At 39.9% G+C, this 14,900-nt stretch overlaps 1 protein-coding gene across 1 annotated transcript in view; it reads right to left on the bottom strand.

Moving 5' to 3' along the window:
- Positions 1-576: 576 nt before the first annotated feature.
- PRSS23 (serine protease 23) overlaps positions 577-14,900 on the bottom strand; it is a 55,053-nt gene continuing 40,729 nt past the window's right edge. Inside the window, exon 2 of the mRNA XM_073662035.1 lies at positions 577-8,457. Coding sequence (XP_073518136.1) covers positions 7,315-8,442 — 1,128 coding nt within the window. The 5' untranslated portion in view covers positions 8,443-8,457 and the 3' untranslated portion in view covers positions 577-7,314. The remainder of the gene's footprint in view (positions 8,458-14,900) is intronic.

Raw genomic sequence — 14,900 nt, 5'->3', positions numbered from 1 at the left:
TTTGGGGTCCCAGAGATGGTTCTATGCCTGCAGTTGCACTCATCCCTTAGGACAGAATTGATTATTAATATGATTAATTTTTAATAATCTGTGTTATTTGCAGTGGTTTTTCACAGTTGCCCTCCCATGGGTGATCACGTTGTGACAGCTAATCTGTGTCCATGACATGTTTGACCTGTGTTATGAGAAAAGATTAAAGGTTTATTTTTATCTCTGCATTTTATTATTGCATTACAAAAAAAACATTTCTGTAATTTGTTTTGAGTCAACATTTTTAACCGTTTTGTTTCTACAAATTGGAAGAATTACAAGACACTGCAAGCGGCTCTGTGCTGTTCAGCCTCAATCTTGACAGTCTCCAGTCACTCCTCTAATCTAAACACAAATCTTATGTGATTAGAATTAATCTTAAATTTGTGGTTAAAAGAAGACTGTAAGGACCGGAGACTGAGCTGACAGGGTACCCAGCTAAGGGGAATGACATTGATCAGCATCGTGCAGCTTGCAATGTATTGTATTGTATTACATGCAGGCTACAGAAGCAAATGATTACAACATGGTAATTAAAACCCATTACAGATTTTTTTTCCATATAATACATACAATGCAAGAAAAAAGATGTAAAGGAGTCCATAGCCTTTGTTACATAGCAAAGACTAGCTGCTCAGATATTTTAGTTCATATTTTTGCCATAAATTTACACAAGAAAAAAGGCGTCTTGGACAAGGAATTGATTTTTTTTTTTTTTTTTATCAGATTTTTTTTCCACTGGCTTACATTCAAAAAGTGAACCCTTTATATTAAGTGTTACATTCAAGCAATGATCCTTACAATTATTTACATTAAAAAAAAAAACATTTGTACATACTTTTGAGAACTTTTTCTCCGGGACAATAATGAACACAGGATAATCAAGACACAATAATATAACATAGTTCAGCTACGGTGTTACACAATATGAGGGAAACTCCATCAATGATGCTCAATGCCATGACATTTACAAAAAAAAACAAAATAAATATAAAAGCACCATAAACCAGAGAGGTTTAACCAGGAAGATTATATAATACAACATGCTGCTTATTAAATATTAGTAGTTACACCAAACTCTTCTCGCCAAAATTAAAAAAAAAGTCCCAAACAAATATAGTTCCTTAAACCTTTGCAACAAATGAATTAATTCTTTGAAAATAATCTATGTTTCCATGGCTACAGACTACAAACAATGTCTGTGTAGTCTGATGCTACCATCATCTGCCCCCTTTTTTTTGGTAATCTACCCAGTGTATGTAGAAAAGGAGTTTGACACCACGGTCAGGCTTTGTTTGTAGTTTTTAACCATGGAGATATACGAGTCTGCATAAAAGCTGTATGCACAAAACGGCAGGACATTTTCAAAAAGTTGCATTTTTGAAATGGTAAATTTGTTGCAAAGGTTAATATACTTTTAAATCATAACAGTTTCTGTGAAATCTGGATGACAACCGATAGGGGGTCCATTATAATGGCTGAGATTGTGATCATGGACCAAATAGACGGCCCAACCATGATTACCACCATCCCACCAAACATTACTATTTCGCTTATTTGGTTTATAATCTCAGAATGCTTTTGGTGGAAGCCGCCTTTAAGAGACCCTTTAATATGTTAAATTAAAAGCAGTAGTATAGATGAATTTGGATGGATTTCATTCTCTTTTGCTAGATAAGAAAATACAGAAGGGAAATTTCCATGAATTTATGTGTTTCTTTAAACAGGCTTTAAGGGGTAGTGGAATAGAGTTCACCTCTAAAAATATGCATGTAGATACTTTACACAGTAACAAGGTCCATAATATGTAACAGAGAGAAATTCAGGAGGGCAAATTTATTTTAAGGATGGCTGAACTATGTAGAACTGATGAACATTTTACTGGACCTATCAGCAAGTCTTCACTTTTCCTGCACTGCCCCCGCAGGGAAAGTGAAGTATTACCTCATTCTTAAAGAAATCAGTGGGCTGTCAGTGAAGTGCACAGTTCCTCCACTGTGAATAGTCATTTCTACTTTGGCTGATCTGATTTGGAAACAAGTCAGAATTACTTAATGGCAGGGCTGTGGAGTCGGTAAGCCAAACCTCCGACTCCTAGATTTCCATGACACCAACTCCGACTCCCTCATACACGACTCATGTTTAAGTGATAAATTTACTATAGCACAGATTCATCTCAGCTAAAAGTCTAAATCCTTAGATCAGGAATAGGACAGACATTTATAGGACATTTCATAGCTTTCCCAAATTCTTATGAAAAATAGTCCCCACAAACTGCATTGAACTACTGTACCCAATTTATTATATATTTTAGGAGTTTGAGTCAGTGGATTTTATACCGACTCCACCAAAATGGACACTGACTCCAACTCCACAGCCCTGCTTAATGGGGTATTTGTAACCACAGCTAATCAGTTAGGAGAACATCGAATCAGATTGCAAGTCCTCATCAGTAAAGATGGAGGTCACACTGATGGAAGCCCTCCAATAATAAGGGCGAGACTAAAAAAAATTTAGGGTACTATGAGGATATATGATGTCCAGACATGTTACTCAAAGCAAGGATCACCAAGTACGACTTGTCTGCTTTAGACACAGCCTACGCAGATAGCAATTACTGGAGAAGAACATCAAGGTCAGAAGATTAGAAGGAACAAGGTGAAGAGGAAGACCAGCAACCGATAGTATCAAGCCATCTAGATAATGGTGGAGAAGACCCTGGTGGACCTATCAAGGCTTGCACAAGATCGATCTTCCGACAGATTGCTCCTCCATCAAGACGCCATGGCTCCAGATTGAGCCGAAGGACGTTAAACAAAAAAATAAAAGGAGGACATGTGATGTGATATTGAGTAAAGAAATGCGTTGGAGAAGGAGACAAGTTTTAGCCGGTCGACAGTTACATCTTCGAAGACTGACCTCTTGATTTTGCATCAAAGCACCAGTATATTAGAATCTGATCTTTTGTGTAAATCCTGCCCTTTGTGTAAGATGGGTCAAGAAGTTGTGTCCAGGCTTCGGGCCATTCTACAAGTCCAAACCAGAATTAATCCGCAATGGACCTAAGGTAATATTTACCAACCCGTGCCTGTCTAGTCCGGTCAGAGAAAAATGTCTGGAATTTTAATGTGACAATACAAAGTGCCCGATGTTTATCCTGACCTGTTCATACAGCGAGAGGTCACAGTTCATTCTACGTAATTCCATCTTAAATACACATTCAGATTTGTGACTTTTCTATCAATTCATTATTCGAAAAAATGAAAAATTTAATTTTCTTTAACTTTCTAAGTATTAGTAGCTCATGCTAGAATTTTCTAATAATATCTATCTGATAATAGAGGAAAATATACATCGATGCAACTTTAGCACCAGTTGATAATTATTTACTTATACTGCAAAGTGCAATAAAAAAAAGGTGTTTTTCAAAAATGTATATCTTTCTACTTCTACTTTTTACAAATTATGTTTAATTTTCCATTAATTTCAATGCAATCTATATAGCGTGTGCGTCAGTCATCCACAGGAGGCAATAAGAAGCCGACTGCACAACAACTTATAAAAAAAATCACTCACTCATTTTCCCCTTTTTTTTTTGCATCCAAATAAGTTGTGAACAAACTGGAATTTTGCACTGATTGTTTGCTGTTGAAAAATTCAGTTACAGTATTATTACGTTCTATGACTTGCGGTACCTTTTATAACCACTAGAAGGTGATGTAGGACTATTTCATTCCAAGCATGAAATCCCTGAACTTTGTGGATTACACTAGGGATTGATTTTTATATACTTTACCTAAAGGGGTTATACAGAACTAATCATTTTTTTTACTACAAGTCTAAAAGCTTACAGGCAGGTAGTTGCTAACTAAACGCCTGTTGTGTCCGGTGCTGATTTCCGCCTAACTGCGGGGAGCCAGCTGTCAATCAACATGAAACTGGGAGTCACTCCCCATCGACCGAGCAGCCAGAAGATGAAGAGCTGCTCTGCTAATGTGGAGCAGCAGAATCACCGGCAAGAGCAGTTAGTGATTGCCTTGAGGCGATGCCGAGAACAACAGCCAGGTAATTGTTTCAGTTAGTAACTACCTGTCTGTTAGTTTTTTGGCTCATAGTAAAAAAGAAATTAGTCCTGGACAACCCCTTTAAGATGCAGAGAAAATTATCCACTTTTGAAGCGGTTATTACCCTTTCATGTAATTTGATCATCTTCAAAGTTCCTTTTAGCTTGTGACTTCCATCTACCAAGAAGGCTACAAACTTATCAATGCCCCTCACACATAAGCTTAGCTCTTACAGGAGTTATCCAGAACTTCTTTTTTCTATGAGGCAAAACACTCATTGGTAAGTAGGGTCTAACTAACTGCCTATTCTTCTGTGTGACGATCTCTCCCATCATATACCACTCCTGCTGGCAATTCTCCTGCTTCCTGAGATGTCAAGTCGACAGAGCAGCTCCTTCTCTTTTGCTCTGCGCTGTCAACGGGGCATCATTGCCAACGTCATGTTGAATGATAACAGTCTTCCCCCTGCGTTAGGCTGAGCCTGATGTCAATCAATATAAAGCATGACATCAGCAGTGACATCCCATCGACAGAGCAGAGTGGAAGAGAAGGACCTGATCTGTCGCCATGACATCATAGAAAGCAAGAGAATCGCCGGAAGGAGTGATCTATGACTGATCTTGTCCAGTAGAGAGAGTCATACGGCAGAACAGGCAGGTAGTTACCTGCCGATGAGTGCATTGCCCCATAGAAAAAGAATAGGAAGTTTCTTACCCCCTTTAAGAATAGGAAGTTTCTATACAAAGATACGCCACTTGAAATGTATTGTCTTATTGATTGCAGAGGTCGTTAGATTTTTTGCATTCAGTCATTAAGGAAGTCAGGAAAGTTTTAAAAAGTTGCATTGTGACAAACCAAGAGTTTGCTTCCTTGCTCTGCCTCAAACTACAATGGGTTGTACACTATTTTGGTGACATGATTTTCAAGTCAATGGATGTCTATTATTTGAATTGGCAATCCATTTGGTCCCCAATGGTCAAGAAGGGTTGCCAAGTGATTAAAACATTCTTATCTATAGAGGACATATATTATTTATACCTTGTATTATTTTATTTACAACCCTGGAGCCATGTGCTACACCGGGAGTGGCTCTCTGTGCCAGATGCATGGGGCTGCTTTTACGAAGGCCCCTTTTACTAAGCAGTTCGACCCCCAATATTTTGGCTGCATATCAAGCCATCAGACTTCCGATGGAGATCAAGAACACAAATAAAGGGACTGTCCAGTGAAAAAAAGAAACTATCACTTATCCTCAAGGTAGGTGATAACTTACTGATCGCTGTGGATCTGATCGTTGGAACCCAACTGGGAATTTTTATACCCAACGAGAAACTTTTATTGATGTTGCAAAATGGAACAGCATGTTGGATGTCCTACCGTCGCTCCTTTCATTCACTATCGAGCTGCTGGGAAAAAAAAAGTCTAACAGAGTGCTTGGCACTGCAAAGAAAAAGAAAGTATCAGACCTACCGCTCCATTATGTAACATGGATACAGTAAAAGTGCCCTGTTCTGACAATTGGTGAGAGTCCTAGCTAGAGATGATTGGATCAAGTATGTTCGCATACAGGAAAGTCAATTTACGGAAAAGTTATGCTTTGTCAACTGAATGTCTTTTATTATGCTCTGGTGTCTCTCTAGACCCCAAAGCACAATCTACGTAATATGTAAAACATAAAAAAAATTCCTCATACTTAGCCTACCACTCACTTCTCCGGCCCCTCTGCTCCTCACCATCACCCAACTGGTTCTCGTCGTCTAAGCCCCGACACTTGCTATGAAATTCCCAGGCATCTCACACAGAGCTGGGACTTCCAAGCTCTGATTAAGCCTGGGAGGGTTCTGGGCAAGCGCGAGAAAGGTCACAACGTTATGATGACATGACTTGCGTCGTGGCCTTGTGCGCGCATACGCAGGACGGCCCCGGGGGATTTCAGCGCAAGCATAAAGGATTCGAAGATGTGACAAGGACTTGACATGTGTAGTTGAGGAGCGAGAGGCTGTAGAGGTGAGTATAAGTATTGTTTTTTACTTTTTTTGGAACTTTTTGAAGACCTTGTACAGTTGATGGCCACTTCGCTGTAACCAACAGGCAGCAAATTACTAACTATCCACATTTTGGCAAATGGCAATTTTTTTGAAAAATTGGAGTAGAATTAGATTCCACTCAAACTTATTCACTCTCTAGTTCAAGCGGTCAAACCACCATGATCAGTAAGTTATCATCTATCTCGCGGATAGGTGGTTACTTGTTTTCACCGATCAACCCCTTTAATATTGGAAGTTTGCTTTAAAAAAAGATATAGAAAGTCCAGATAGATTCACAAAGTTTTGTAAATTCAATTACTTTCTTGTGTTGAGAATATCATAAAGAAGTAATGGTAGACTGTCCAATTAAAATCTTTGGCAGAAAAGATGTCAAAACATTAAAATTCAAAATTTCCTTCTTACTCCAGCAAAATAATTGTTCATGAATCCTTTCTCTGTTGTTTTTTTCCTTTTTTCACTGACAAAGGTTGATGAATTTTAATTTTTGTTCCGGCTATGAATTTTTTTTTTTGTTAAATGCATTTCGAAAGCTTCTTCCAAAGTGCCGAAGAGAATTTTCATTCCCTTTCACAAATCCTGAAAACGTTAGATAGTAGGAAAAAAAAAAATAAAAAGTATATAAAATTCTGCTAGCTCAATGAATTCAATGAAGAGTGACATCCTAATAATACATTTCAGCTTCCATCTTCATATTCTGTACATTCTGAGATTAAAAGCTACTTAAGGGGCAAAAATGGATATAATAAAAAAAAAACATAAAAGCTTATCTACAGCGGTAATAAATTCAGTAGGCAAATAGCAATTTATAAAAGAAAGACATTTACAGTCATATAAAGAAGTCAGGAAAAGTGCATATTATATATTTTACGAAGCAATGGGCAACTGTAGAAAAACATTCCAACTCTCATTCAGCCGCGAATAAAAACCTACAAACAATATGAATCTTTACTTGACCGTCTTCGGTCAACAAAAAGGTAAAAAACTCCATTTGTCAATACACGACTTATTAGTACTGTGACAGAACCTGAAGTCCAAACGTTCCCATTGTCCTGGACGGACTCTTACATCTCCATGGACAAGTGTAGAAAGAAGAAAAAGTTGCGTTGGCTGAACAATACATTCATACATTGGCCACATTTTTTTGGAAAATGGTTTCAGTTAGTAGAATCGCATTATCCGTCCCTGCAATCAATATAATTTCCTTTAATCCAAAAGCAGATTTGCGCGTATTTAAGAGGAGTTATCCGAACCGCGACATTAAAATCCTGTTTGTCACCGTTTTTGTCCACCCACTGGTGTCCAGAGAAAATTCCAATAACTTTACGTTCCCATCTTTGTTTGTCGCGTTTCCACATCCTGACATAAACTCCCGAACCGCTGGCTCCGGGTTGGGCATCACATTGTTGGTAAAGTAGGTCATAGGTTTCCTCTTTGACATCACAAAATCGATATACCAGGTTCCCCGGTCTATCGTTATCAAAGCCGGAGAAGTGGATCCTTCCACCCGGCAACTGTTGGCCAGTTGGACTCACGCCGATCATCATGAATTTTCTTTTGTGGGGTTTTTTGAGTTCTAATAAGGCGTAATCGTAATCCATGCCAATGTCATTGGTATTGCCTTTAATCCATCCTTTTGGAACATGGGTCCTTTTCACCCGAATCCATTGGAATTTCATTTTTTCACTAGATCCAGAATTTGTTTGGTTCAGACCTTTACCTCCTTCTTTGAATTTAGGCTTTAAGAATCCCACCCTAAGCTTTTGTGCCCCTTTGACGTAACTTTTGCCATCGTGAATGCAGTGGGCAGCTGTAAGGACATGTTTCTCTGCCACCAATGTGCCAGTGCAACCAGTGGACAACTTAACGGAAGTTGAGAATGGATAATTGAGTAAGAAGTTTTTCCCATATATACTAAATCTACTGTCATACCCATAGATTTGTCTTTTACGACGGGACTTCCCATGGCTTTTTTCAGTGTCTGCCCTGTTGGCAAAAACATAAATCCCTACTTGAGTCAAAGTGCGGCTCCCGTTGGAATACAAGGTTTCGTAAGCCATGTTGTCCTTCAATTCATCCAAAGTAGGCATCGGGATATGCTTGTGGCATTCTGAGCCACACGAGCCTGGAACATCTAGCCTGGGTTCTGCATCAAAGTGAGGTTTCTCCAGGCCAGTGGTCGACTGAGGAAGAACCACTGGAACTTTGTATGATGGCCAAGTTGGTTTAGAACTAGAGCTGTGGGAACGGACACAGGAGATCAGGAACACGAGGACACAAGCTGAAGAAATGTATCCTGCCATGATTAGGTCTTCAATCTACAAGTAAGAAAAGGAAATGATTATTGTGCTTTATCGCTATGTTTTTACATCACTGTAAGCATGATCCCTTTACTGTAATATCATTTTCTGCATTATTTTGTATGAAGTGCCATCACTTTGTGCATTATATTTATAGTGTGACATCACTTTGTGCATTATCTTTATGCTGTGACATCACTTTGTAAATTATCTTTATGGTGTGACATCATATGTGCCTTATATTTCAGGTGTGACATCATTTGTGCATTATCGTTATGGTTTTATATCACTTTGTGCATTATCTATATGTTGTGATATTTTTGTGCATTATGTTCATGGTGTAATATCACTGAATTATCTTTATAGTGTGACATCACTTTGCGCATTATCATTATGATATGTTCTCACTTTGTGCATTATCCTTATGGTGTGAAATCTTTGTGCATTATCATTATGGTGTAACTACTTTTTGCATCATCTTTATGGTGTGACATCACTTTGTGCATTACCATTATGATATGTTCTCACTTTGTGCATTATCTTTATGGTGTAACATCATTTGTGCTTTGTGCGAAACCTCTATGATGTTACATCACTGTGTGCATTGTCCCTGGGTACAATGTATTATCTGTGTGTATTAGGTAAAGATACAGCAGAATTGATACCAAATTAATCTTTTCTAAACTCCTTGCTAAGGGAGTGGGCTCTTGTTACAAAGTTTGCTTTTTGATCACATGGTTTCTAGTTATCTACCAGGTTAGATATCAGACTACCACAAAGCCAACCATCATGGTAGAGTCTCCAAGAACTTTGTAACATGGGGTCATGAGGGCTATTGCATATGATTAGAAAAACATAGCTGGTCCAGAAATAGCGCCACACCTGCTTAGAGGTTGTGTGTGGAAATGCAGCCAAGTATCATTAAAGTCAATCAGCCGCAATGCTACACAAATTGTGGACAAAGCATGGACATTTTTCTGACCCTATAACTCTTGTGTTGTATTCTGGGTGATTTTCATAGACATACACACTGTAGCAGCCAACCTCGTCTGTTCACGTATGTACACGTCAAAAATCACAATAACAAATTTCTGGATAATTTCTACTGAAATGCCTGTAGCGAGGGTCAAGCAGCGAGATGGTTGATGACAGCACCTCGAGGCCATGCGCCTGTAAACAGCCCACCAACAGAGAAGAAAACCCATTAGACTTCATGTATCTTTCAGATTAGAGGTTAATCGGCACATCAGATGATCCAGATCGGGAGACTAGAGGCCGGATTGATGATCGTCTCATTACTCTATTAGATGGGAAAGTCATTTGGTTCAAAAACAGGAAACAAGAGAATCAAGATGTTCAGAAGGTCCAAGGATTTCTGCCATTGGGAAATGTAAATATTCAGCCCTGACTTGTACGGAGCAGTAATAGGGCAACCATAAACCACTGAATGGGATCCCACCCGATTCCAAGAACAGGGCTCCGGGGTGCCATAGTGTTGTCATACTCATGGTCTATGAGACTGCCAGACATATCTTCCCCATCTTTACCAACATCAACACCAAAAAATTCCCTTATTCATGGGTGAAAGTAATATAGAAGTAATATTCATGTACATAGGTGGCAGTATTATAGTAGTTATATTCTTGTACATAGAAGTATTATAGTAGTTATATTCTTGTACATAGGGGTAGTATTATAGTAGTTATATTCTTGTACATAGGGGGCAGTATTATAGTAGTTATATTCTTGTACATAGGAGCAGTATTATAGTAGTTATATCCTTGTACATAGGAGGCAGTATTATAGTAGTTATATTCTTGTACATAGGAGGCAGTATTATAGTAGTTATATTCTTGTACATAGGAGCAGTATTATAGTAGTTATATCCTTGTACATAGGAGGCAGTATTATAGTAGTTATATTCTTGTACATAGGAGCAGTATTATAATAGTTATATTCTTGTACATAGAGCGCAGTATTATAGTAGCTATATTCTTGTACATATGGGGCAGTATTATAGTAGTTATATTCTTGTACATATGGGGCAGTATTATAGTAGTTATATTCTTGTACATAGGAGGCAGTATTATAGTAATTATATTCTAGTACATAGGAGCAGTATTATAGTAGTTATATTCTTGTACATAGGGGGTAGTATTATAGTAGTTATATTCTTGTACATAGGGGGCAGTATTATAGTAGTTATATTCTTGTACATAGGAGCAGTATTATAGTAGTTATATCCTTGTACATAGGAGGCAGTATTATAGTAGTTATATTCTTGTACATAGGAGGCAGTATTATAGTAGTTATATTCTTGTACATAGGAGCAGTATTATAGCAGTTATATTCTTGTACATAGGAGCAGTATTATAGTAGTTATATTCTTGTACATAGGAGCAGTATTATAATAGTTATATTCTTGTACATAGAGCGCAGTATTATAGTAGTTATATTCTTGTACATATGGGGCAGTATTATAGTAGTTATATTCTTGTACATAGGAGCAGTATTATAGTAGTTATATTCTTGTACATAGGGGGCAGTATTATAGTAGTTATATTCTTGTACATAGGGGGCAGTATTATAGTAATTATATTCTAGTACATAGGAGCAGTATTATAGTAGTTATATTCTTGTACATAGGAGCAGTATTATAGTTGTTATATTCTTGTATATAGGAGCAGTATTATAGTAGTTATATTATTGTACATGAGGGCAGTATTATAGCAGTTATATTTGTTTCCTATTAATTATATTCTTGTCCCTAGGGAAGAAGTAATCTATTAGTTACTTTATTGCCCTTAGGGGGTATGCTAATTGGAATTATTTTCATGTGCCCCGTTATAGTAATTTTGATGATGAGAAGTTTTAGTGAAGTTTTTTATTCTTTTACCAACTACTGTAGTCGTGGTAATAAGTACTTTGCCCAGCAGGAGGAGACAGTCCTCAGAGGTAACAGATGATTGAAAGTGCAGTATGTGCTGTATAATGGGTACTACATGCTGGAAACGACAGTTTTTTTTTTTTTTATCTTTTTCCATTTTGTTATTTGTTAACTGTATCATTGTTGATAAATTGTGGGTTTAGTAATCTTTATTTCAACCTTTATATTTGTATGCCAAGAAACAGAAAATTAAGAATTAGTTGCCAAACTTATTTGCGGAGTTTATAGATTTTCTTACCAAATTATTGGAATTGATTGAACGCAGCATTTTCTGCGCATACATTTACTGCTATCGACTGGCAATTTCCACAGAGAGCCTACTGCGCACATCGTATGGGATGTCGCTGAGTTATCTGCACGCCTATTAGAGGACATTAAGGTATCTTAATGAGACATCCTTTAACAAAAAACAATAACCCGACAACCTGCTGTCAGGAATCTGACTGTCGCCAGGAATTTCCCTGGACTCCGAGCGTGTCGAATCATTTCTATGTCTAGTTACTTTTCTGCTGGACACAATTATTTTGTCTCTCCCTTGGAGAAAAAAACGTGACACAAAGTCTTGTAGGCTTCACTCACTCCTAGGATAACATCTGGACAATTGGACATTTATCTTGGTTAATTGATGAAGTGCTCCTTCTGGAGAAGCAGGAGTACGGCGCATCATAATTTTCTCATAACCATGTCCATTTTACTGGCCACAGCCCTTGCACCCACCCCTTTCCCACCACCTAAATTTGTTCCTGGAGGCCAGAGCTTCATCTGATGATGGAGCATTTGGCCCCACGCACAGGGTTTTCTGCTTTCCGTGAGACTCCAGGAGGCTTCTATGGCACTCTGGAGATTTGCCAACTCTTCTGGGAATCTGGGAAACTGTGGTGACCTCCTGGACTCCCGGAAGAGCCCTGGCTTCCAGGTGCACATTTAGGTGGCGGGCGATTTTTCAAATCTGGTTACAATCGTGTGCATAGGAATTAATTCACTTCGGTAAAACTTCTGTAACTTTTATTCTTCGGGCATTATTAATATATCAGTACAGACATACAAAGCTCTAGAAGTGTGGTCCACAATGGATTTCAAATTTATCGATTAGAGATAAGCGAATGTTTTGAAATTCAATTTCACCAGCTTTGCTCATTTTTTCCCCCCAAAATATTCTCTACAAATCATCTATTGAGCACTTTTCATGGTCTTTAATGCAAACACGGCCTTAGTAATGTCCAAGTGATCTCATCATACAACGCTATGGGTAAACAGATGTTAACTGTTCTTCACTGCTGTGCTGTCACACACTGTCTGTAAGGTTTATGCGGTATTTTATTGCTTCCCATCCCTATTTCTATGGCTTAAGTGTGACGTCCTCTCACTGTCCAGATTCAACACAAAACAGCTGCTGCATTCCCAGCCTCTGCTTTTATAGTGGCTATGAGAATCCACCCTGATTAACTGTGCTGTACCATGTGATGTGTTAGCTTCAAAGCAACAATGCCAACCACTCTGTACTGTCACCCAAATCATTTCTTCCCTCCATAATGCTTTGCAGCGCTGGGGTCCTGGGTTCAAATCCCACCAAGGACAACATCTGCAAGGAGTTTGTATGTTCTCCCCGTGTGTACATGGGTTTCCTCCGGGTTCTACGGTTTCCTCCCACACTCCAAAGACATACTGATAGGGAATTTATATTGTGAGCACTAAAGAGGACAGCAGTAACAATATCTGTAAAGCGCTGTGGAATAGGATGGTGCTATATAAGTAAGCATAATAAAGATCTAGGTTCCTAAATCTAGACGCTTGCAAATTGTTTTCGGAACCCTAAATGTTTCCAGCATCACATGTACTGGAAACTTTTCAGGAGTGCTGCTTTAATGGAGGTTTGGAGATGTTTGTCAACTTTTTAGGATGTCAAAGAGGTCCCTCTTTTTTTTTTTTGAGGGCCTTCCAGATGTGACTACAAAGTTGGCAAGTTTGCTTGAAGCTGCTGCCTGCTCTCGTAAAAGGGAACCTGTCAGCATGTATGTACATATGCAGGCAGTGGTATAGCTGTATAGGCACACGTCTTCTAATAATAATAATAATACACCTTTTTTTGTAGAGGTCCAATGTACGAGTCCTGCGAAATCTAGTGTAAAGGAAAGAGAAGAAAAAGTACCCCTAGTGCAATCAACCAAAGAAAACGAGGTAGAGACTTGTGAGTAGTTACACTCACTTAGTCATGTTGCGCAGGGCAGGCACAACACTGACAATGATGTGAATGATCTCTCTCCATCGGCTGCAGCTGCAGGACTTGTGTAGCACCCTGAGGATTCGGCTGCTACAGGGGTATTACACCTCAAGCCAGAGGTGTGGTATTCCACTCCCGGGTAAGGATGGAGTGTGGAACTGAGCTCAGTAGGCTGCATGCACTACATACATCCCATTTCCGGGGGACAGACCAATGGTACTCCCACTAGAGAAATGTGCAGGTACGACAGCGTCTGTCCCTGGCTGGAGTGGGAGGGGGGTGGAACATCCCAGTAGTGTAGGGGCAGATAGGGGGAGCAGTCTGGGTAAAGCTAGGAGCTCATTGGGTGCTGGTCACCTGAGCTCACACATAGAGGGAGTATATAAGGTGGGAACCATCTTAGAACAGGGTCTTTTGTAGAGGTTTGGTCCGACAAGCAGAGCAGCTCAGCCAGCTCCAAGGCCAAGAGAGTGAGAGAGAGGAGAAAAGAAGGACCCAGAGGGGGAGAAGAGGGAACTCCAAGAACCCAAAACTAGACCAGAGGGTGAAGAGTTGGCACAAGGGTACCGGATCCCAAGCTGGTGGAGGGCACTAATCCTTAGCCAGAGACCGGAGGTCGTGGGCAGGATCTGCCACGACCACCCACTAAATCCACCTGGAAGGCAAACCAAGAATAGGGTCAGGGAACCCAGAGACAAGGGTTTTACCAACAAGAGGCCCGAGGGAGCCGGACTTAGGTGGATCCCTGGTGGGGAAGGCCAGAGAGAAGGACAAGTCAGAAAGGGAGCTCAGGAACACGCTCCAGAATCACCTGGGGGTTGGCCGAGTCCAGGACCTGGTGGACGCAGCACGGCTCGGGTGGTCACTCAAGGCCGGAGTGACCAACACAAAAGCAGTAAGTAAAAACCCTGTACTGCACAGCCCGACTCTGAGTTTCATTACCATACTCACTGCACCTCCACAACCACCATCCTCTGCAACTGACCCCCTGAGGCTATACCTCTCCCGTTGGGGGTTATACTACCTGAGCTGCACACACACCACCAGCCTCAGCGGACCCTGCTGCAGCGGCGGCTGTAGTGACCGCAAATCAACGGGTGGCGTAGTCGACACTAAAGAACATCCAGTAACATCTGTAGGACTGCCACACACTGAGCTTGACACCCTGGGCACGGACCGGGTCACCGCCACTCGGAGACTACAACCCCCATCTGATCCGGCTCCGGGTATCCCCCAAACAACACTGGCCCAGGGGGCGCGTCAACTTTGGCGTAGTCGGCAGGATTACGTGCC

Source organism: Phyllobates terribilis, unplaced genomic scaffold (genome assembly GCF_046119375.1).
Source record: "Phyllobates terribilis strain yellow unplaced genomic scaffold, ASM4611937v1 Scaffold_2__4_contigs__length_985480577, whole genome shotgun sequence".
NCBI lineage: Eukaryota > Metazoa > Chordata > Amphibia > Anura > Dendrobatidae > Phyllobates > Phyllobates terribilis.
This window is presented reverse-complemented; position numbering and strand designations above follow the sequence as displayed.